The following is a 24,596-nucleotide window of genomic DNA, read 5'->3' as shown; positions in this document are numbered from 1 at the left end:
GTGTATGAAAGTTTGAAACTGTTTGTTATAAAATGCATAAATTGTTAGAAAGATATTGCACCAGTATGCCTCGAAATTGCAAGGTTTTCCTTTTATATTGTGAGGTAACCAGTGTTTTTTAGGAGTCAAATTTTAAACTCCACAAAATGGCTGATCTTGACAAAACTCGCCCGACGAAAGGCAACGTGTCCCTTTAATGTTGTTCCTGATGCTGCTGTTCTGATAATTATTAAACAATATTCATGCAAGCTGGATGGAAATAACACACCTGCAAGTGACCTTTGTGCACTATAAATTTTACTTTTAAGTTGAAATCTACTGCACAAATAGACTACATACTGTGTATAATTTTTTTGAGGTTTATGCATTGTGTATCGCCAAAATCCGCATCAAAAGATAAAAGTAAAACAAGCAGGCAATAAACACCGAAATATACAAACAAACTGTAAGCATTTAGACAGGAATTACAAGAACCTAGTACAAGTAGTACATCATGTAGACCTACAATGTACTATCTACATAAATAATAGAAAATGTAGGGTGTCACATCTTGCTGTCAACTGAATACAAATTGCTGAATTTAAATGAACAGTATAGGCCTTTACAGATAAATTTTTCACAGTAAATTGAATAGTACGTTGTTAGAAAGCAAAATTTGATATCACAACATAGTGTTCGCCAGAGGGGTGTCTGTGTGTCTTTTGGACACCCTGTTTTTAATTTGGACACCCTGTTTCATCTGCCATTTACATGTAAATTTATTGTATTAAGTGAACAATTTGTACACCCAGTTTTAAAATTTCCAGCAAATTTGGATACTCTTTTACCAAATCCTGGCTAAAACCTTGTGTCACAAAATCATGAAGATTTGTACACCCCTCACAGACTAAATATTTGTTTAAAGCAGTTTCTCAATTTATTTGGGTGATGTTCTTGATCTTTTTTCTCCAAAATTAACTACGTAAGCTCAGGGAACGATTACATCCATCATTTTTGCACAAGAAAATATGTTGACTGAACAGATTTTGTGCACACTGATTGCTACATGTTCAATGTAATGTATCAGGGAATGATTTCGGCTAGCAATTTTGCGTAGCAAACTATTTATTTAGACTGAATTTTCTTTGTGCACACTGGATGCTAATATTGAGTAGCAAATGAAGATTTTTGACTAGAAATTTTGTGTAGCACTTTGCTCTGCTATACACATGTACAAGGGCTGAAAATTATTTTCATGACATTGTTTTGATCATTTCTCAAAAATTACAGCACCTCAGCAAGTCATATTTTATGGGAAGTCTTCCCATTGTTTTTGTTTTTAAATGGTGTTATTATTATCGTTTGTTTAGCGTTCACTGGATATGTACATGTATTTTTGTGTTTACATTGTCTCTTCTTGCGCCTTGAACATCTGTAAAGATTGATTTGGCGCATTACAAATACCTATTATTATTATTACAAGGGAAATCGTTCACTGTATAATTATGATGATTTTTTGGTAGCAACTCAACTGATACATTTTGCTTAGCATTTTTCTAAGAGAAATCATTCACCGAAACTAGACTGTTTAAAAAAGATTATTTCTCTTTGTGTCCCACTGGAATAATTGTACAAACCATGAGATCATATCTTTTGTAATTCAACCCTGAATTCTTTCTGTCCCCCACACGTGGCTGTCATTATCAATTGATCCCGTATCCCTATCATGACAAGGCCATTAGAGAAGGCCAGGGCCAAATTTCATAGGGCTGAAAATTTTGTGACATTGTTTTACTAATTTCTCAAAAAAATTCAGCACCTCAGCAAGTAATATTTTAAGGGAAGCCTTCTACTCTCAACATCTTCAAACTTTGTACATTGTACTGTAAGTTTAATGGTTAATCTGTGGACATGGTGTTTTGTGTTACAAAAAGTACCCCAATCCTTATGCACAGACAGAAGCTATGTGTACATGTAGGCACAATCAAGTTATGATTACCAGAATGTAAGGTTACCAGCCAAATTACCATGTCACAGGTACAATTTGTGATAGGTTTCCTGCTAAGTTTTGCTTTGTAGCAGAACATTTTTGAGCTTTATTTTCTACTTAAATTGAAAGCAGCCCTATGAAATTGCAGGCACTTCATTTTTAAAAGAGCAAGGGCACAATTTTCTTCTTGGTAATTGTGACGGAAATTGTAAATTTCTACGCATTTCAAGGGTACGAAGGTAATGCCAATCGCCTTTGTTGCCTCTGTGAAATATCAGTCCTGAAATTGGGTCCAGGCACTCTGCACCACCACCACCACCACCGCTCCCCAACAACAGACCATAGAGCAGACCCTCTCAAGTGCACATGGCAGAGTGTACGCATGTAACTGTAACCTCAGACAGCCATGATCCCTCTATTGTTCAACTCATGGCTGATTGCATTGGGATGATGTCATGGCCATGGTATGCTATTGATCCATTGTAGGATTGGAGTACCATTGAGGTACACACTGCACAGTGTTTGCGCTTGTGATCTTCAGTGTTGGCTGCTAGGATCAGTTACAAAGAGACTGGTTAATTAATTTGCTCATTTTCTTATCAAGCACCCATTAGTGTTAGCCCAGAGGGGTATGTGGTTGTCTTTTGGACTCCTTGTTTAAAGGAACACGTTGCTTTGGATCAGATGAGTTGGTCTTTGAAAAGCATTTGTAACCGTTTGTTATAAAATGTATTGATTAGATTTTAAAAGTAGAATATAATGATCCACACAAGTATGACTCCAAATTGCATGGTTTTCCTTTTACCTCGTCGACAATCACGGTCGGCCATGATGGTAGTCAAATTTTTGACTCCCATAAATTGGCGACCGTGTTAGTTCGCAAAGTAAAACGAAAACCACGCAATTTCAAGGCAAATGTATGTGGATCATTGTATTCTACTTTTAAAACATCTTTCTAACCATTGCATTTTTATAACAATCGGTTTACAAACGCTTTTCAAAGACCAACTCGCTGATCCAAGGCAACGTGTTGGACTATGGAGGTACAATGTACACGTAGGAATGGACACAATGTTTTTGGTTTTGAATGTACATATCTGTATACCTTCAACTATGTTGGCTGCTAGTACCAGTTGCAAAGGAGACTGGCTAAATTATTTTCGCATTTTCTTTATCAAGCACCCATTACTGTTTCGCCAGAGGGGCGTCTGAGTGGCTTTTGGACATCATGTTAAATTGTTGGACATACAAAATGCATTGGTGCCCTTGCCCTTTCAAAAGGCATTCTTGCCTGTGTATGGAATGTACACGTTAGTAACAAAGCTTGTGTCTTTATAGTACACTTTCTTCACATAATATTGTGGTGGATCCTGTTACACGTGCAAATTATGGTTTTATAAAAGTAGGCCTATTATAGGCCTACTTTTATAAAATAATAATTTGCACTTGTATTGTTACACTCGGATGTATTTTGAACCCCTTTATAAACAGTTTAAATTTAATTTTAATAACATGTACCAGTTTTTGCTTTACAGAAGCTGTTTTTTAACAGTCAATATTTTCTATTTTTAAAAGCTGATAAAATCGGGCCATCGACTGTCGTCTTTAAAACTTATAAATGCTGTCAAGGCCTACATGTATGCAGGCCTGTATGCTTCGTTTTTGAAAGGACAAGGGCGCCAAGGCATTTTCTCTTTGGCAAATAAAAGGGCACCCTATGAGGAAATTGTAAATTTCTACTGGAGCATTTCAAGGGCACCAAGGCAATGGCATGGGGCACAATCGCTTCAGTTGCCTCCGTGAAGTATCAGGCCTGAGCCTTCTTTGGCCCCTGGTCATTGCCTTGGTGACATGCTCTACAATAGAAATTGAAAATTTCCTCATAGGGTGCCCCTTTGCAACGTGGAGAAAATGCCTCGGTGGTGCCCTTGCCATTTCAAAAACGAATAAACAGGGCTGTGTCTGGCAGATCAGTCAAATATTTTTTATAGTGTTTGTGATTTACAGATGAGTTTGTAAAAATAAGCACTGCATGCCGTAGCATGTGGGCGTTTCATCAAATTCTGTGCATCATTGGTCCGAAGAGTACGTGCTTTGATTCTCAGCTGAAGAATGAGAATGCATGATTTACCTCATCAAGGTTACGACAAAAGTACACACCAATTTAATATGTATAATATAAATAAGTCCCTTTCACACTGTACGAATTTCCTGGGTTGAACTGCTAACCCTTGCAATTTCCTGGTTAAAACCTTTACCATTTTTAAAAACAGACAATGTAAGGTCATACTCATACTGAATCACAAAATACGTATTAGGCCTAATAACAATAGTTTTTTGTTTGTTTCCGGTAACCGCCCAACCATCCGTGTAAAAACCTTGCGACCGTAAACATTTTATCAACATTTGTGGCAAAATAAAATTTATGGCATTCTAAACCATTTAAGAACATTTTTATTTGTATCCCTTCTTCTTTCAAAACAAAATGCCTTTAAAGTATTTATGATTTAAAGCCATTATACACTTTCGGTAAACAGTATTGTCCAAGTCCCACACTTCGTGTATCACAACTTATATATAAAATAACAAACCTGTTAAAATTTAGGCTCAATCGGTCATCGGAGTCGGGAGAAAATAACGGGAAAACCCACTCTTGTTTCCGCATGTTTCGCCATGTCATGACATCCGTAATTCTCGCTATCGAGAATTGATATTGTTTTAATGTTTTCTCAAAAAGTAAAGCATTTCATAGAATAATATTTCAAGAGAAGTCTTTCACCATTACATTTTGTAAACCCTATAAATTATTTGTAAATCTGTGAACTTTTTTTTTTTTTATGTACCGAAAGTGTATAATGGCTTTAAAGCCAGTGGACACTATTGGTAATTGTCAAAGACTTCTCACTTGCTGTATCTCAACATAGGCATAAAATAATAAACCTGTGAAAATTTGAGCTTGATTGGTCGTCGGAGTTGCGAGATAACTATGAAAGAACAAAACACCCTTGTCACACGAAGTGGTGTGCTTTCAGATGCTTGATTTCGGGACCTCAAATTCTAAACTTGAGGTCTTGAAATAAAATTCGTGAAAAATTACTTCTTTCTCGAAAACTACTCCACTTCAGAGGGAGCCGTTTCTCACAATGTTTTATACTACCAACCTCTCCCCATTACTCGTTACCAAGTAAGGTTTTATGCTAATAATTATTTTGACTAATTACCAACAGTGTCCACTGCCTTTAAACAAACTTTATTTGAAAAATGATAAAACTTGTTTTGAAAAGTACTAGGCCTACATTGTAACATTCCACCCCATAGTGAATTGATAATACTATTGCTTGCACGTATTGTAAGTGTACAACTTTCATAAAAACGATCAATACACTGTATGAATACATGCTACAACTACGCACACATTTCTTACCCCATTGGCTACTGCACTTCAACCTATGGGCAATTTAAATCAGAGTTGCTTCTAAAAAAAGTCCAAGGCTCTGTGACCTTCAAAGGAAACTGTTCAATGATTAGGATTATAGAGTCCACACGTTACTTTCCATAAAACCTGTTTCACATTATATACCAGTATCAACAAGTTTCAGGTTTTTTATCCAACTCTAAAATGCACCACCTTTTAGTCCTTTTTCACTAATCGCTGTTTATTTTTCGGGAAAACTTCTAAAAAAAATAAAAATAACCCAGTCATAAATTTGTTCAAAACAAAGATTTTCTGTTCCTCTCTCAAAGTTTGCTTGACAGCCACGCACGAAATCCTTTCATTCATCCTCGAGGGACGAGTATTCCCAAGATGCCTTCCACTTGCACTTTCTTTGCGAGAGCATTGTCCCAGGAATATTAAGAATACAAAAAATCCCTGCCTATTAAAAAAAAAAAAACCTTATCCGCCCCTCTGGCTAAGATTTGGAATTATTATGGCTGCCCCGCCAGTAGCCTGTTCTTACAGGTATTATAAGACTGGGGGAAAAATGAATGGCAGATCCGTTGGTAAAAGGCTTATACAATTTGTTCGAAGGTCGCAGAGCACTACGTGTTCAGTAACTTAAACTTAGCTTTCAAGGCAATTGGAAAAACGCATTTTATTCTTTTATTCTTGGAAGGAAAGATAACATCACAGTTCTTTTGTGTAAAATTGCTTTCAGGGTACTGAAGAGTAGAAAGAACTGCAGAGACGTGTTGGAGAGTTTGCTCTTAGAATGTTGTTGTCTGACATGTTTACTTCAAATGAAATATGAATGCTTTTCAACACTTTTAACTCGCCAGTCGGGCCATTTGGAGAGACTTTTGACTGCTCCATCCCCAGGTGTTTTAGCTGGCATTTGGCCACAAATGGTGTGACAAACCTGTGAAAAATTGGGCTCTATAGTCGTCAAAGTTGCAAGAAAATGATAAAAGAAAACATTTCCTTGTTAGCACAAGAATTGTGTGCTTTCAGAAGTCCGAGAAAGGCTTTGTCTGATATTAGTTTTTTGGGGTGAAAATTACCTCTTTCTCTAAAACTGTATACTTCAAAGAGAATCGTTTTTTTTCACAATGTTTTATAAAAACGAATAGCCCCTCATTGCTCTTTACCAAGTAAGTTTTTACTGCCATTAGGTCACATAAAAAAAAAAATTGTTGATCGTCCTGTTTTTGCGAATGGGGGGGGGGGGGGGGGGTTTAAAGTTTTGTTGACACACCAAATATGAAATCAAGAATAAAGAAATCATCACAATCACTATACAACAGAGGATTTGTATGTTTTTGATGTTTTCAATAGTTTTGTCAAACAAATTTAATTCTTACAATGTAGATGACATTTTCTGTAAACTTTTTCAAACAACTAAGCACAGTGTAGCCCAAGTAAATATTTGAAGAATTGTTCTTGCTTAGCCAACATGAATAAAAACCTTCTTTAATTAAACATCTTTTCAAACCTGTACATTTTGAAAACAAATATCAGCTGAAAAATCTGGGCAGTAAAACTAAAAGTATAAAGAGATATCCAGAATGGGAAAAAAAATGGGGTCGGGGGGTTTGGAACGGTCGGGCGGGGACGATCAACAATTTTGTTGTATGTGGCCTTAATACTACCAACTGCACTTTGCCTTCATATCAATTCAAGGGAGCATGCTGGCTACAGAACATTGTACCATACAGTACATGCGCTGTTGGGCCATGTACTTCGCACAAACTGCAAAATACAGTTGTTGCATGAATCAGAGAAACCTCAAATCAGAGAAACCTCTACCCGGTACCCAGTGATCAACAAAATATGCAAAGCGTGTCAGTTGCTACTTCAATATTCCCATTCTGTATGCACAAAATTTGTTTAGACAAAATATTTTGCTATGCAAAAGTGCTGGATGAAATCATTCGCTGCTACCACACAGCAATCTGATGACAGATTGCAAACGCTAAATAGATCCAGTGTTTACACTGGGTTCTGGCTCAAGCACACCATTATATACGCTGTGTTTCCAGATATCCTGTTATGGGTTTCCTCGCCTCTCTGACCCCCACGACCTATTTCATCAAGAGGATCCAAATTCTGGAGTACAATTTCAGCTGCGTGGCTTTATTTGCAAACATGAAAGCCAACCCCAATAATTAGATTTCGGTTAACTTAGTGAATCCCCAAAGAAAACTTGCACCAAGCATTTGCTATGGGCGACTGTTAATTTTGTTAAAGCCATTTTCAGGGATGTGGAATTTCAGCCTTTTTTTTTTAAATTCAGACCTTTTTAGAGTCTTTGTGGTGACAAATTTGCTGTTTTTATTGTTTATGTTACAGAAATCATGCTCAGTGATTTACATGTACTTCTATAGTGCTTATCAAAAAGAGGTAAAATTAGCATCAGGTAAGCTTGTGCGATATCACGATATTATCGAATATCGCGATATTAATTTGGAAAAGATTTTGATATCGGATGGATTTGGTTTTAATCGCGATATATCGCGATATCGATATCGCAATATCACGATGTATTTGCAAGCTGAGACATCTTGCACCCCAGAGGTTTGGAGTAAAACCAGAAGAATAGGTCATTAGAACACCTCTCTAATGCTATGACTGTCTCTTCTACAACTTTCACTTGGAGTTTGAAGACTGATGATGTCAAATTTAATTAATCGCGATTATATCGAATATAGCGATATATTGTCGGCGATATATCGTGAATAAAATAAATCGATATCGCCCAAGCTTAGCATCAGGGCAATACAATATACTAATGTACTTTTAATTCTTTAAACTCGTTTTTCTCAGTTTTGTTTTCTCCCAATTCTTGGTGTATCTACTTTCACAACTTTTGAACCAAATGTGGAGGAATACTGTTCACAGAAGCTCCTTGAAATCTATAACTCCAGGTGTTGCCAAAAGATGTGAATTCCATCATTTTGACAGCCCCCCTTACAAAAACATAATTAACAATACTATTAAGAACCTTGTTTCAGAACCTTTTTGTATCAGCATTGACTTTCAGCTTGATGTACTTTATTTGGCTACACTGTACAATATTTCTTTCATAAAATACAAAAAGGAATTAGTTTTTGGTGGGTTATCAAAACTTTTTGTCTCAGCTGTCTGTATTTTTAGTGAACCGTTCTGTTTCTTATGTGGGTTCTTCAAGGCATTGTACTCCATGTACATGACAACTTGAAAAACCATAAGTTGCTCTGGCTATGGCTGCAATATCGAAAAGCGACTACAATCACTTTGATGGGCAGTGTTCGAATTTGCGGCTATGGCTACATCTATGGCTTGATCGCTGTGTCATCATCATGACCTTTTGGCAAATACCCTTTGCACAAGCGCTAACTGGTGAATAAGGTGCATGCTGGTTTAACTAGCAATCAATCGTTAGCTAGACCGGCATGCACCTCATTCCACACCTTGCCATGAGTACTGAGTATTAGCGATTTAGGTCTATGCGTTGAAGTATACATAGGGTGCGTTCGTTTAACTGCCCTGGGTCTACTCCGGTGTGTGGCGATTTTTTTTTCCAGGAAGAACGTGGGTAGGGCCACTGATTTTCCGCGATCGCGGAAAACGGACGGAATTCGCGGAATCCGCCCTTTGAAACGGAAAACGGGATTAAAGAAAATTTGATTTTTTTTTTTGTTTTTTTTTTTCTTGACGCCAAAACTATTGAAATTGCGTTCTTTATTAAGATTCTTTTTGTTAAACTAAAAAGGCATCAGAAATCAGACCATTAAAAGGTCTAAAATAAAACCGTAAACTGTCAACATTCTGTCGCCAAAGCGAAAACAAAATGGCTGACATTTTGTTTGTGGGTGGAGAATGGTCACGTCCATAGACTTGTTCCCAAGTCTTTGATCATGCTGAAACAGCGCCCTCTTGTGGATATACTCCTGTCATTAGCCTACAATGTGGCTGATGCAGAGAATCAACTGCAGTTTTAGACTTGGAATCAAGTCTATCACATCATGTGCATTGATACTGCAGTCACAGTGCAACCTTTTTAGAACAGCAGTATACAAAATAATCCACAATTATAAAAAAAAGTATTTTTTTGAAATTTGGCAGTTCAAATGAACATTTTACGAAGTCAACAGTGCAACTTATCTCAAATTTATTTTTATAAGTGTGTCCCTGGGTATTAAACAACCTTTTATCTAATTAAAAAAACATGAAACGGAATTTTTTGTGCCTGAAACGGAATTCATGTTTTTGCCAAACGGAATTTGCACTTTTCTGAAACGGAAAATCAGTGGCCCTACGTGGGTAATTATCTGCACACGTTCGTCCTGGAAAGAAAAAATGCCACACGACGGGGTCAACCCAGGGAAGCTAAACGAACGCACCCACACATGTAGGACATTCTTAGCAACACCCTCAACAATATTCAAAGCCATTGTCACAGCCGCTAATAATTTGGACATGGCTTTACTCACTAAAAGTAGTAGGCTACACGTTACAATTCCACCATGGTTCAAATTCAATGTAATTTGGTTTGATGGCTGGGTGCCAACACTGATGTGGTTTTACACAGCTGTACTTTGTACCACGTTTGTTTTCGTGGAAAGGAAGTTTTGCATTATGTGGTTGCACAACTTGCAGGTGAATAAACTTATCATTGGTCACACACCACCATTTGCAGTTAGGGAGAACTGTTATAATACTGTATTGTGTTGACATTTGGATGTTTTGTCCTGCAATTCAATGGTGTTATAAAAGTGGTTTCTTCTCCCCAAAGCAGGAAACATGGGACTTATTTTTTAAAGTTGGACAGTATTTTTGTATGAACCTAATACCTTTAAAGGGTCTAGGTACTTTTTGTAGGACACAAAACACAATGTCCACAGACGTACATTAAACTTTCATTGTACACCGTTTGAAGATAATGATAGTTAGAAAGCTTACCTTAAAATATTAGTTGCTGAAGTGCTGTGGTTTTTGAGAAATGAGTAAAAATCTGTTTTACTTGCTGAAATAATTTTCGCCTCACTGAGACAAAATGGAAGCTTTCTACCATCAGTGTCTTCAAACTGTGTGAGTTTAAAGGGAAGGTACACGATTGGTAATTACTCAAAACAAATATTAACTTAAAAACTGACTATAAAACATTGTGGGAAACGACTTCCTCTGAAGTAACGTAGTTTTTGAGATAGAGGTAATTTCTAACTAAAAGCACACAAATTCGTCCAACAAGGGTGTTTTTTCTTTCATCATTTTCTGGCAACTTCGATGACTGATTGAGCCCAAATTTTCACAGGCTTGTTATTTTATGGTTATGATGGGATAGGGCCTACACCAAGTGAAAAGACTTGTCTTTGACAATATTACCAAACATGTTCCTTCCCTTTAATCTGTGGACATTGTGTTTTGTGTCCTACAAAAAGTGTCGTAGTCGCCTATGTGTCTGGCTGGGAGCCAGTTTGTGTTACTAAGGGTGGCCATGACTTACACATGATTATGTATCACACTTAAAACAGGATACAATAGTTACATACTTATAATTATATTACATAGTATTACATTTGTACTGTGTGGACCTATAAATTCAGCTGATGTCATCATGACAATAATCTAGGTTGTGTCATTTTGGGAGTCAATGTAGATCTGTTGCTGTCTGTGGTTAAGGCCATTTTGATTTTGAAAATCTTAAAGACTGTTCGTAAATACCTCGGACAGTTCCGCTATTCCTATTGGTGGAGAGCGCGTCACGTGGGTGTGTATAAACCTTTGTTTATGACCGGTAAAAAGTGTTAATTCATGGGCGTGACACGCGACCTTGCCCTGTTCTTTTTAGACAGTTTCTTCATTCCTATTGGTTGAGAGCATCGGCTGAAACAGCTGTGCCACATCACGCGATATGCGCGACGCGCACAGCATTCCCCTATAAGGAGTTGTTTACCCGAGGGCGGCGGAGGGCTTTACCATTTCATAGCTAGAGGGGTGTTGTGTTGAAAGAAATCCTTTAACAATTATTTTTTTTGCATTTATGTTACTTTTTGACCCAAAAGTGATGATGTTTTTGACCGAAAAGGTGTTTTATGAATGGGAATCAAAGTGTGTTGAATCGGTTTTCAACTAGTGGTTTAAACCCGCTGAGGCCCGATTCTTTATAATTTACCTCGACTTTGTCTCGGTAAAATTATCAAGAACCAGGCCTCGGTGGGATTAAACCACTAGTTGAAAACCACTTCACCACACATTGATTCCCTTATTTAGAAACTTGAATGGGCACCAAGGCCATGATGCAGGGGCAATGGAGGCTGTGCATTTATTCTACCATACAGTGTAGTACACTGTCTTCTGGTACTACAGTACTCTGTATTAAATTTTGTATTTTATGTGGGTTCTCATAAAAAAAAAATTCATTTGAAAGTGTCCCTTGCAAAGTAAACATGGCATCGGACGTTCAAAGAAAAATATGCACAGCGGACGTGTTTGTCATTAAATCCAATTATTTCAAACATAAATTTATTAATATTAAACATCACAAAAAAAACCCACTCTAAAAAAAACGGTAATTTAAAACACTACAGTCTAATTTTGAAGTTCCACTGTCAATATAAAAGTACACCTGTAATCACAACCCTGAAGATCACTCTATTCATTTATTGATAAATTGATTGTGTAGGGCAGTGTACTTCAATCCATCATCGTGGTCCTGCTAGTCTGGTATTCAGGCCCAATAAAAGAAAAACATGTTTACTGCCTGCCATTTTGAAAAAAAGGAAGGATTTTGTGTGTTTTTTTTTCTTTAAAAAATGGCCGCCAAACACACTTTAAAAGACAACCGGCTGCAACTTTTGTTCTGCACTCTGAAATTGCCACTGTCAAAGTGCTTTTCCATGGGGGTATTTTGTTTTCAAAGTCAATTAAAAAAGGAAATGCTTTGAGGATGTCAATTCTAATGTGTAGAAAAAAATTGCCAACTGGCTGGGCTATTCAAAGAAGAAAAAATGAGATTGTTAAAATGTATCCCTTTTTTTTTTTGAAGATAACAATTCCTTAATTTTTTTAATTAAAAAAGTGAAGAAAAAAAAAACCCAAAGGAGGCAGGCTCTTAACAGGTAGCGGGCAGGGACGCTTAATGGCAGTGGACACTATTGGTAATTGTCAAAGACTAGCCTTCACAGTTGGTAAATCTCAACATATGCATAACATAACAAACCTGTGAAAATTTAAGCTCAATCGGTCATCGAACTTCTAGATAGTAATGAAAGAAAAAAACACCCTTGTCAAACGAAGTTGTGTGTGTTCAGATGGTTGATTGCAAGACCTCAAGTTCTAAATCTGAGGTCTCGAAATCCAATCCGTGGAAAATTACTTCTTTCTCGAAAAACTATGGCACTTCAGAGGGTGCCGTTTCTCACAATTTTTTATACCATCAACCTCTCCCCATTACTCATCACCAAGAAAGGTTTTATACTAGTAAATATTTTGAGTAGCTACCAATAGTGTCCACTGCCTTTAACATGTTTTCTTTTTATTTGGCCTAATGCACTCGAGCGTAATAGCCCGCTTAGTGTACACTCTGAGTGGGAGGACTCTTCTACTAGGCAGGTTTTTATTCAGCACCGGTTTTTTTTTGACAGGCTTGACTGGGTCCAGCGATCTTGATCATGCTGATTGAAATTATTGGTCATTTATTATGTAAATTGTTATCTAATTGTGGTTAATATCAGATGCGCTTGTCAAGTTGTACATTTTGATTTAGGGTCACACAAAACATGAAGATGTGAGTACAGTGTACGTGTAATCTCTTACAGTAGAATTATCATTTACCGGGAACGACTTCAGACTGCAATTTTGCATAGCAAGAAATTTACACCGAACTTATTTTGTGCACACTGAATGCTAGTATTGAGTAACACATCCTGATTTTTCAGTAGCCATGTTGTGTAACATTTTGCTCTGCTATTGACCCATTTCACCTGACGTCATCAGCAGAAAAATCTTGAATGCGCCATACTGGTAGGCAATTTCACTGTGCGTTTTCATATATATCTCTATGCTGCGCGTTATGCATTAAAGTGTGCATTTTAGGTGACTCGGCGTTAATACACGTAAACCTAACTGCCCACCAACATGGTGAGCGTGGCATCAGTCGCCGCGTGTGATACGCGTGCAAGGGGTCAATACAAGGGAAACCGTTCACTGATTTGAATCAAAATCACTTTTATTTATTAACAAAAATTAAAACATACAGTCTGAGGCATTTACAAGAAATTCAATAGTACAAAGGTAAACATTTTGAAACATTAACTTGATAGCTCATTGATTAACTTTTAATTAAAAGAACAGACATATGGATTTTTTAAACACTTACTTGGCAAGGATCAATTTAAGTGGAACACAATGCATACATTGTGTCTGTTGTTGTGTGCTAGAGCTCAATTTTATAAAGCTACCTAAGCAGGAAATATTGCTGAATAATTTTCTGCTCAGCAGAAACGAGCAGGATACCAGTCACAAAATGTACACCTGACATGGTTGTTTAGCTGGTAACCTTATTCTGGTAAGCAAAATGTTATTGTGCCTAGCTACGTTTTGTGCAAGCAGCTCTATGAAATTTGGCCCAGAATGACAAGTTTTACCAGTAAAATAGCAGTAGAATATTTTAACATGCGAAAGTGTGGTTTAAATGAATACTGAGCTTTATCGGTTTCTGCCGTTCGTAAGTCATTATGGGAAGGTTAAAACCTGGGGCGTTTGAGAACACTCTTGCATCGAAAATATACCAGTAATTCCATTATCTTTTTTGTCAGGAGCCATTTTATTGCTTATTTTATGTAACCTCCTGTTACTGTGACAAAGTATTTTGTGTGCCCGGAAGAAGGGCCTAGCGCCCGGAAGAAGGACCTAGCGCCCAGGCACACAAAGGCAATCAAACTACGATAGCAAATTACACAGAAGTTTGGCTGACATTTTACATGCATGAAAGGGTTTTTCATTGCCAAGCAACTTTATGAGTTACAGCTGTTGTAGTATGCCATGGCCGAGTGGTCAAGTGCATCAAATGCAATTTCTCATGGCTGAGTCATCAGGGTGTGGGTTCGAATCCCGGTCATGGCACTTGTGTCCTTGAGCAAGCTTTCCTATAAGTAAAATATAAAAATAATAATAATAATGATGACGTCTTCTATAGCACCGGTATCTACAAAAAGTGCTCATGGCGCTTGCTCCAATAGAAATATTCCCCCTTGGTTGTTCTCCAGCAGTGCAAAAAAAACAGAACAAATTCCAATGTCTAGTGAGTGTTACTGAAATGCCTTTGAAAAAGATGGGTCTTCAGGGTTGATTTGAAGGTTTCTATTGTCTGGATGGCTCTGATAGAATGTGGTAGACCGTTCCACACCTTCCATGCAGCTACTTGGAAAGAGCGGGATCCCCATGAATTGCTTCTTATTCCCTCGGGAGTAATACTAAATGGGTATCTGCATGTGTGGAAATTTGTTTGTCTGTTTGGCTGATGGTGCTGCTTACTTCTAAGGATTTGAGGTGGTTTCAGAAATGCATCTAAGAGTTAATGAACAAGGGAAAACCTTTGTAGGGGCCTATGTACAGGCCTTTTGGCTTGACGAAGTGCATTTTGTTCAATAACTACTTTGACTCATTGCATGATGTAAGCTCCACACAATGCGTGTCTACTGTTTCCGCCATTTAGGGGAAGCAATTCCTTTCTGTACGTTTTTGACTTGGACTCTCCTAAAATGGCGAACAGGACTGTCATGAAATGGGTCTGGTAGATAATTTGTCTGTTTTTTTCATCACCTCTTTAATAAGACTCCTAGTCTGGTACTTGTCTCAACTCTAAAACGCTCACCCAACACCACTTTGTGCATTGATTTTTGTGCTAGTATCAGGCAATCTCAATTTGCAGCTTACATATTAACCCATATCACAATCACATGCACCTACTCAGCAAGGCTAGATCTTGTACCATCATTCCGAACCTGATAAATGATGGCTGTCAGCTACAGAGTGAATTCTACTCTCCGTAAAAATAAAAAAAACGCTGCCGTGGCATTTAACGTTTGTGCTCGGTACCCTGGGAAGTTCTTGGAATATTTAATACTGGAGGCCTACATGGTGCACTTCATATATGTTCATACTATTGGCCATTATGAATTTATGTACTTTATGCACGTGGTGAACTTTGTGTTCAAATGTGGAAGATGCTCTGTGTAATTGTCAGGAATTGTTTTTTTTTTTTACACTTGGTGTCCATTTTTGATTTCATTCTTTCAAAAAATTTGAAATCAGAGGAGGGGTAGGGAGCAAGAACCCCAAACCCCTTTCAGAACCCTTGATACCCTCTAGCCCCCACCTCCTGCTCAGAACCCTTACAGACACTGGACACTATTGGCAGTTGTCAAAGACTAGCCTTCACAGTTGGTGTATCTCAACATGCATAAAAAAAACAAATCTGTGAACATTTGAGCTCAATCGGTTGGCGAAGTTGCGAGATATTAATGAAAGGAAAAAACACTGACACATTTATACCGAAATACTTGACTGTTTTATTTGACTACTCATTGGAACATATTGACGTTGGACTTTTTGTTGATCTTCTATATGCGCTTTGGAACCTTAGGGAAAAGGCACCTGATATAATGACTGCTGTACAAATTCATTCATTCAAATACACATTTATTTCAATACTTCTATGAAAATGATTGACAATTACATAGTACTACGGAGTAAAGCAAAAATGTATGCCTTAAAGGGAAGGTACACGTTTGGTAATTACTCAAAACAAATATTAACTTAAAAACTGACTTGGTAAACTAGCAATGGAGAGCTGTTGATACTATAAAACATTGTGGGAAACGACTCCCTCTGAAGTAACGTAGTTTTTGAAAAAGAGGTAATTTCTCACTGAAATATTGAAAGACTTCTAGCTAGAAGTCTTTTATTCCTATCTGAAAGTGCACAAATTCGTCCAACAAGGTTGTTTTTTTTTCCATTATTTTCTCCCAACTCCGATTATGACCAGTTGAGCTAAAGTTTTCACAGGGTTGTTATTTTATGCATATGTTGAGATACACCAAGTGAGAAGACTGGTCTTTGACAATTACCAATAGTGTCCAGAGTCTTTAACCAGCAGCGTGGAATTTGATCCAGTTGAACATAGAGGATCAATTGTACGATGACACACTCACCCTCGGACTATTCTGACTATTTCAGTGGTCTGCCAGATGGGAAATTGATCCTTCACACATGGCTAAGATGCCAATTAATTAGGCTTCTTGTCCATAACGACTCTGCTGGAATTCCAAAGTCATTAGAGGAAGGGTGCTTGTTGAGTGTAGTTAAGTTTGTTTGTAATTAGCTATAGATTCTGCCTTCATAATGTACAAATTATGTACAACTGTTACATTACGCTCATTATGGGGTTTGTGTGAACACGATACTGGCATACGTGTATGTGCATAGATCAATTTTGTATGCAAATTTTTTTAGCTGAAAATATAAAAAATATCATAAAATATGCATCAGCTTGCCGGAGACACATTTCATCTTAACCACTTGAATGGAATTATAAGCCTTGTTGGGGTTTCACGGTCCAATTTCATAAATAAAAACTTTGAAAAACTTGCTTAGCCAAAACAGGTTACCAAATAAAATTTTGCAAATATTACAGTCTATTGTGGTTCCAAACTCATCCGTATCAAAGAGATTTGCCATGCGGCAATTTTTGTGTAACAGCTTTATGAAATTGAGCCCAGTTTTTTTGTAGCGTGACACTTTTCACTGCACTATCAGTATTTTTCACAAGACATAACCTGAAATGTCTTGTTTACTTTTTGTATTTGTTGAACTTTACATGTGAACTTTGAAAACCCTTCAAAAGTGTTCAGAAAAAAACTCTACTGGCCAAGTTACTTGCCAACGTATAAATGTACTTTGTAAGGTGTATGTAGACCAAAACAAGATGTATTGTATGTAGTACGATAAACATTGTACATCATGCACTATATAAACATCAAATCAACATTACATGTATGTCATGGACATGATTCTGATGCATCCTGCCCTTTAAATGACCTTAATGTGGTATTTTGTCACAGATCGCTTGCAGCTCTTGAACGTCCTTAGACTTGATAGTCGAGTCTGTAATAATGATTCAGGTCTCCGGGATCGAATACTGCTCTCGCGAGATTACTGCTCTCACGCAAAGCTGCTGGTTGCCGACTACTACTCCCCCATTAACTGCGACTGCAAAGTGCGAGAGCAGCTAGTCTCGCAGGGGGCCAGCAGTCTCGTGAGAATAATGCCAGAATCGCGGAGAGAGTCGAAACGCTAGCACCACGACAGACATTTAAGGGCTTGTCCACGATTTGAGATTGTCCTAGGGAAAGAAACTGGTAACTGTGATGCCGAGTCTCCTGTGTAGATGTACTGTATGAAGTACATGTATACCATTCATTACTGTGATGACATTCAAGGGGTGGACAAATACGGAAAAGAAAATGTTGAAGGGTCATTTGCTGACATTCTCATCAGTGTGTGTGGAATGTCATACCCACACAAACATATCCATTAGTGAGCATTTCAAACAAGGCAGGCTTCTGATGTCTCTGGCCACTATTTTGTAGTATGTACACAGATCATGCAGATGAGATAGGCCTATTCCTAATGCTTGGCAGAAAATGTTGTTTACAATTTTTATTTGGCGAGATAAAAATGGAACCAAACACTACATGTAAGCAATGCACATGGTAATCAGGCAGGCTGATACTTGACAGATGCGACAGAAACAACAAACTCCATGGCCCTGGGGTCGATTTCACAAAGAGTTAGGACTAGTCCTAACTTAGGACTAGTCCTAAGAGATATCAAAAACATACAGCTAGTCCTAAGTTAGGACTAGTAACTCGTCCTAACTCAAGATAAGACTAGTCCTAACTCTTTGTGAAATCCACCCTGGTCCTTTTGCTTTGTTGCCCCTTGAAATGTTCAAGGACAAATTTGTGATTCCCCTCATAGTGATTGCCCTTCAGTTTATGCCGCCTTGCCCACTGGTAACTGCACATTTTTCCAGAAAATCCTCTACCCTGAAGGTTTGGACGTAAATAAGATCAAATCACTGGATAGGCATACACTGTACACAATATAGGTCAGCATTTCAGTGTGTATTTCATTCCCTGCACAATGTCTCATTGCACCTTCCAATCTGCGGATCTTTAATGTTCCCACATACAGTTTTTGCAGAGGGGAAATTGTTGTAGGCAGGGATAGGATTTCTCTGTTGCAAACCGGAAATCGTTTTTTTTTAAACAAGAAATTTAACCAAAAGAAATCAATTTTTTAATAACTTAGATCACATTCATAAGAAAGTGAAGATAAAAGAATAGATTGCAGAATAGGTCTTTCAAAACCAAAGAAAAATGTATAAAGCAGGCTTCGCATCGGAAGCTTTTGCACTCGCAAGCTTTTTCGCTTTGCTCTCATACATGTAGTTCATGATTTTTTTCTTTCAACAGACTATTACATCCCTGATATTTCCACATGCAGTTTTTGCAGATGGGAAAGCATTGAACGTGTATGTCACTATAAAGAATGGCAAAGCACCTGCAATATTTCTGAATCCTTTCCCGAACTCTCTCAACAGATTGCTAGCTACCACCACGGGGTGATTACAATGACAGAAACCGTGTGATCGTTACACTGAGGGCTAACAGGGAAAACACGGCCATGTCACGACGCCTGCGAGCTTCCAGCGGCTCTTACAATGTCCGAGCCAATGAGATCGCTCGGGAGAAACAGGAGAGAAAGATGCGGTGTTACGTCGGTTTTCTTGACGACACGGAGGAGATCTTTGAGATTGAGGTGAGTGGTGGTGGTGCCCGGTCTAGCTACGTGTCATTTGTTTGCATTGGCCTTCTGTAAAACACCAGGCTTCGGATGGGACGTACATGTAAAGCCATTGGTCCCATGTGTTTTGTAATGCATGTAAAAGAACCCAGTGCACTTATCGAAAAGAGAAGGGGTTCACCCCGGTGTTCCTGGCTGTGGCTGCTGTATGTGCCAGCACCTTGTAAACCTTATAAGACGCTACATAATAAGGTCTCAGAGTTTATAACTTCACCATCTTATGAAAGTTTGTATTCTCAGTGCTGTGAGTACCTTGTTGGTAATACGTGCGCTAATATATAAGACTTCAATATTATTATTATTATTTTTTTGTACTGTGTATCCTAACCCTTAATTCCTCACCCTGTATTTACCGTACTACTACTGTACATGTACGCAGGCCTGACACTTCACAGAGGCATCAAAGGCTATTGCCACCGTGGCGCTCGGTCAATGCCTTCATGCCCTTGAAATGCTCCAGTAGAAGTTTACAATTTTTTCATAGAGTGCCCTTTGCCGAGGAGAAAATGCCTTCTGCCCTTGCCTTTTTAAAAGTGAAGCATACAGACTTGTACGTGTACATGTACAGGGCTGTATGCTTCATTTTTGAAAGGTCAAGGGCACCAAGGCATTTTCTCTTTGGCAAAGGGCACCCTATGAGGAAATTGTAAATTTCTACTGGAGCATTTCAAGGCCACCAAGGCAATGGCAAGGGGCAACGGAGGCAATTGCCTTCGTTGCCTCCGTGAAGTATCAGGCACTCATGTAGAAGGGTTTTTCAACATCATACAATGTACACCTCTCTGTTGTCCAAACTTAATGCCTGATAAGTTTGTGCCAACTTCCAACAGTAATAATGACACAATATTGCACAAAAGGTAGGAGCCCTGTCCAACCTTGAAATGCTCCAAAAGAAATTGTGCAATGTCCTCATAGGGTGCCCTTTAACAAGGGTGGCCTTTCCAAATTGAAGCATACACGCCTGGATAATGTGACAGTAAAGTGGAAACACATCCGAAGAGTAGTTTTTATTCTTCACCTCTCTGTGGTCCAAACTTTAGTTTCTGATAGTTTTATGCAAACTTGCATTGGTTAAAATGACCCAATATTGCACAAAAGGTAGAAGCCCGCCCTGTCTGTGGCTCTTCATTCTTCGTGAACTTGAACCAACCGCGGAATGTCTACTGTAACCGCAACAGCTGGGGCTGGGGGGGGGGGGGGGGGGGACTCAAATCCAAGCTGCACTTGTGTCCCCATAGAATTTGTCCATAATAAATTTGCCGCCGCTAATCAAAGCTCTTTGGGAGCGTTTGGGTTCAGAAGTGGAAACCACTTCCAGTCTCAGTCATGGTTACACACAGTCTGATGATGACGAAACTTGTGCTGCGATTGGTATTCATGCAGTGTAACGGTGTGTACTTGAGTGGAGCCTGGCTGTGCTCATATTCTCCCAAACAGGCCCTCGTTTTTTTGTTTTACTCCCGAAGGGCCTTACCACTTTACGAGAAGTAAAGGACACTTTGATTAGAATTCAGAATGTCTGCGATGAGTAGTTAAAGGGGCACCAAGGCCAGGTCGGGGAAAAAACAGATTCTGGTTTTGTTTATTTTCCATGCTGAAGTCTGCCTCATTAAAGGATTTGGGTACTTTTTCAAAATGTCCATAGATTTGCATTAAACTTACAGGGTTTGAAGATAATGACAGTGGAAAGCTTCCCTTCAAATATTACTTACTGAGGTGCTGTAGTTTTTGAGAAATGAGTAAAAAAAATCATGAAAATACTTTTGTAAATGATTAAAATAATTTTCGTCTCATGAGACGAAAATTATTTTTATGACATTGTTTTACTCACTTACCAAAAACTACAGCACCTCAGCACGTAATATTTTCAGGGAAGCTTTCTACTATCATTATCTTCAAACTGTGTAAGTTTAGTGTAAATCTATGGACATTGTGTTTTTTGTCCTACAAAAGTTACATAGACCCTTTAATGACAGTCAAGATTATTTGAGTCAGGCACTTCTATAACATCGCCATTCTTTTCGAGAAGTAAAGGACACTTCCATTAGAATATCAGAAGATCTACACCGAGTAGTTGAGGGGGCACCAAGGTCAGGCCGGGAAAAAACAGAGAACTCTGGTTTTGTTTATTTTCCATGCAGAAGTCTGCCTCGTAAGATTATTTGAGTCAGGCACTTCTATAACATCGCCATTCTTTTCGAGAAGTAAAGGACACTTCCATTAGAATATCAGAAGATCTACAATCTACGACGAGTAGTTAAGGGGGCACCAAGGCCAAGTCAGGGCAAAACAGAGATAAAATTTATTTATGATTTTCAAAACAGAAATCTGCCGGTAGTGGCAGTCAAGATTGTTTGAGTCAGGCGCTTCTACATAACATCGCCATTTAAGATGCATCAAGAAGTTATTGATTTTGGAGACTGGTTGAAATTCAATCCTGTAGTACTTGGAAGAAGCCTATAGTAGGCGTTGCACCGGAATGGCATTAAAGGGGCTATGTATTTTTTTTCTTAACACAAAACACAATGTCCAAAGATTTACATTAAACTTACACAGGTTGAACAAATAATTTCCGTCTCAGTTTTAGCATGAAAAAAACGTATTAACGAGTTATGTTATTGTTTTGGTCTAATATCATAACTGGTCAATGGGATTTTACATGCTATAATAATTTTCGTCTTCCTGAGATGAAAATTATTTTGTGACTTGTTTTACTCATTTCTCAAAAACTACACAACCTCAGTTAGTAATATTTGAAGGGAAGCTTTCCACCCTCATTATCTTCAAACCCTGTAAGTTAAATGTAAATCTGTGGACATTTTGAAAAAGTACCCCAATCCTTTAAAGCCATTATACACTTTCGGTACAGGAAAAAAAAAAAAAAATAGTTCACAGATTTACAAATAACTTACAGGGTTTACAGAGGGTAATGATGAAAGACTTCTCTTGAAATATTATTCCATGAAATGCTTTACTTTTTGAGAAAACATTAAAACAATATCAATTCTCGATAACGAGAACTACAGATTTATTTTAAACACATGTCATGACACAGTGAAACGTGCGGAAACAAAGGTGGGTTTTCCCCTTATTTTCTCCCGACTCCGATGACCGATTATGCCTAAATTTTCACAGGTTTGTTATTTTATACACAAGTTGTGATACACGAAGTGTGGGCCTTTGGACAATACTGTTTATCGAAAGTGTCCAATGTCTTTAATAGAAGTATTTGTACAGTACAAGTGTACTGCATCATGTACTGTACAAGGCATGTCATTTGGCCAATTCTTCCCATAATGCGATGTGATCCAAGGGACCTGTGCAGAACAATGGGTTAGGAAAATCCATGTAAAGCCAAAGACCTGCTTTGATCATGACGATACAGCCCCTATAAAAAATGTTGTGTTTTCTTAAGACCAGTCTTCCCACTTGGTGTATCTCAACAAATGCATAAAATAACATACCTGTGAAAATTTGAGCTCAATTGGTCGTCGAAACTGCAAGATATGAATGAAATAAAAACACCCGTGTCACACGAAGTTGTGTGCTTTCAGATGCTTGATTTCAAGACCTCAAAATCTTATTCTGAGGTCTCGAAATCAAATTTGTGGAAAATTACTTCTTTTTCAAAAACTACGTTACTTTAGAGGGAGCCGTTTCTCACTATGTTTTCTTGATCAACAGCTCTCCATTACTCGTTTTTATGTAAGTTTTTTATGCTAAAAATGATTTTGAGTAATTACCAAAAGTGTCCACTGCCTGTAAATACAATACAAATAGACTACATACATGTACATAACAAGGCTCCTACGTTGTGCATACTGCATTAAGTTTTCTGAATAAGATGACATTTAAATCAAATTTTCAGAGAAACACATTTGTGTTGCACCTGTGCCCCTGTAATGTAGTTTTCGTAAATTTTGAGCTCTGTTCTGATCAGAAACTCTTCTTATCTACACTGTTATTGATATAATGCATGATTTAACATTTTAGTGCAAACTAAACATTCTGTGCAGACAAATGCATCTGTCTGACAATAGGAGACTTTCCAACGCTAGGTGGCAGCAGACATACCGGGTAAATTTCCATTGTTTACGTAGTTCTGAACATGCGCACAATTCTGAGAACAATGGATTTACCCGGTAAGTCTGCTGCCCTCTATCGTCCCAGAAAGTCTCCCATTGATGCACAGGTGCAAAGAGAGAAGCTCTCAACGCTTGCAATGTTTTAAAATGAATTTCCTGCGGAATTGTTGAAAACTCTTCTGATCTACATGTGTACAGTGCTATTGATAGAATTCATGATTCATGTACGTGCAAACTAAACATTCTGTGCAGTGCGGCTGGTTCCATGCCCCCTCCCCTGGTCATTGCCTTGGTGTCCTTGAAATGCTCCTGTAAAAATGTTCTCATAAATGTCTTGGTGCCCTTGCCCTTTCAAAAACAAAGCATACAGGACTGAAATGCATGCCTGAAAATAAATGCACATGATGTATGGTGAAAAGAGAATAGCTCTCTTACATTACATGCAAAACAGCACTTAATTGCTTGATGTTCTGACCCTGCAAAAAAGATTCTCCGAGACAGGAATTCATAAAGTACCCTTTCGCCTTCTAGCTAGCATGATTTGCAGTATTCCAGGTACCCTGGGAATTCACGAAATGAGGAACACTAGGTTATTCTTGGTCTATGTGAGTCACATCCAGCCGTGACTGTACATGTGCAATCTTAATTCCCCCTACCAAGCCCACAGTGAAACCTTCATGTACAGTGGGGGGGGGGGGGGGGGGGGGGCGGGGTGGGGGGGGGGCGGAGAAGTGCAGTTCGAACACGATTAACAGTCACTATTGCTTTTGTATCGGGCACCTCGTAGTTGCACCGTGGGTTAACCTTTAATATGTCACGCATATTGTATTAATTTTTTGTTTTTAGCCATATACACCGATGTGTGTTAGCACTGTATACTCGGTACTTTCCCGAGTTCTGTGAAAAAGAATCACAGGCATACTTTGTCAGGTTCCCTGTATTGCAATACTTGTTAAGAGTTGATGATGTAGAAGGAGCCTGGCTGTATTTCTCAAAAGGGGAAGTGTTCTGAGAAGTGCGGCTCGATCACAATTTGCAGTCGCTGATGCTTTTGTACATATCTGGACAGGGGGTTGCACTGTAGGTCAACCTAAATATGTCACGCATTACTTTGACAGGTTCCCTTTATTGCAGAACCCATGTAGAGTAACCGAGTGATTGAAAAATGGTTGTTGCGACTCGACTACATGTC

At 38.3% G+C, this 24,596-nt stretch overlaps 1 protein-coding gene across 1 annotated transcript in view; it reads left to right on the top strand.

Annotated features, from left to right (window-relative positions):
* The window catches only part of LOC117299991 (tyrosine-protein phosphatase non-receptor type 4-like), a 94,371-nt gene that overhangs the window by 5,851 nt on the left and 63,924 nt on the right, over positions 1 to 24,596 (top strand). Inside the window, exon 2 of the mRNA XM_033783631.1 lies at positions 19,057 to 19,274. Coding sequence (XP_033639522.1) covers positions 19,140 to 19,274 — 135 coding nt within the window. The 5' untranslated portion in view covers positions 19,057 to 19,139. The remainder of the gene's footprint in view (positions 1 to 19,056; positions 19,275 to 24,596) is intronic.

This window comes from Asterias rubens, chromosome 15, assembly GCF_902459465.1.
Source record: "Asterias rubens chromosome 15, eAstRub1.3, whole genome shotgun sequence".
Lineage (NCBI taxonomy): Eukaryota > Metazoa > Echinodermata > Asteroidea > Forcipulatida > Asteriidae > Asterias > Asterias rubens.
This window is presented reverse-complemented; position numbering and strand designations above follow the sequence as displayed.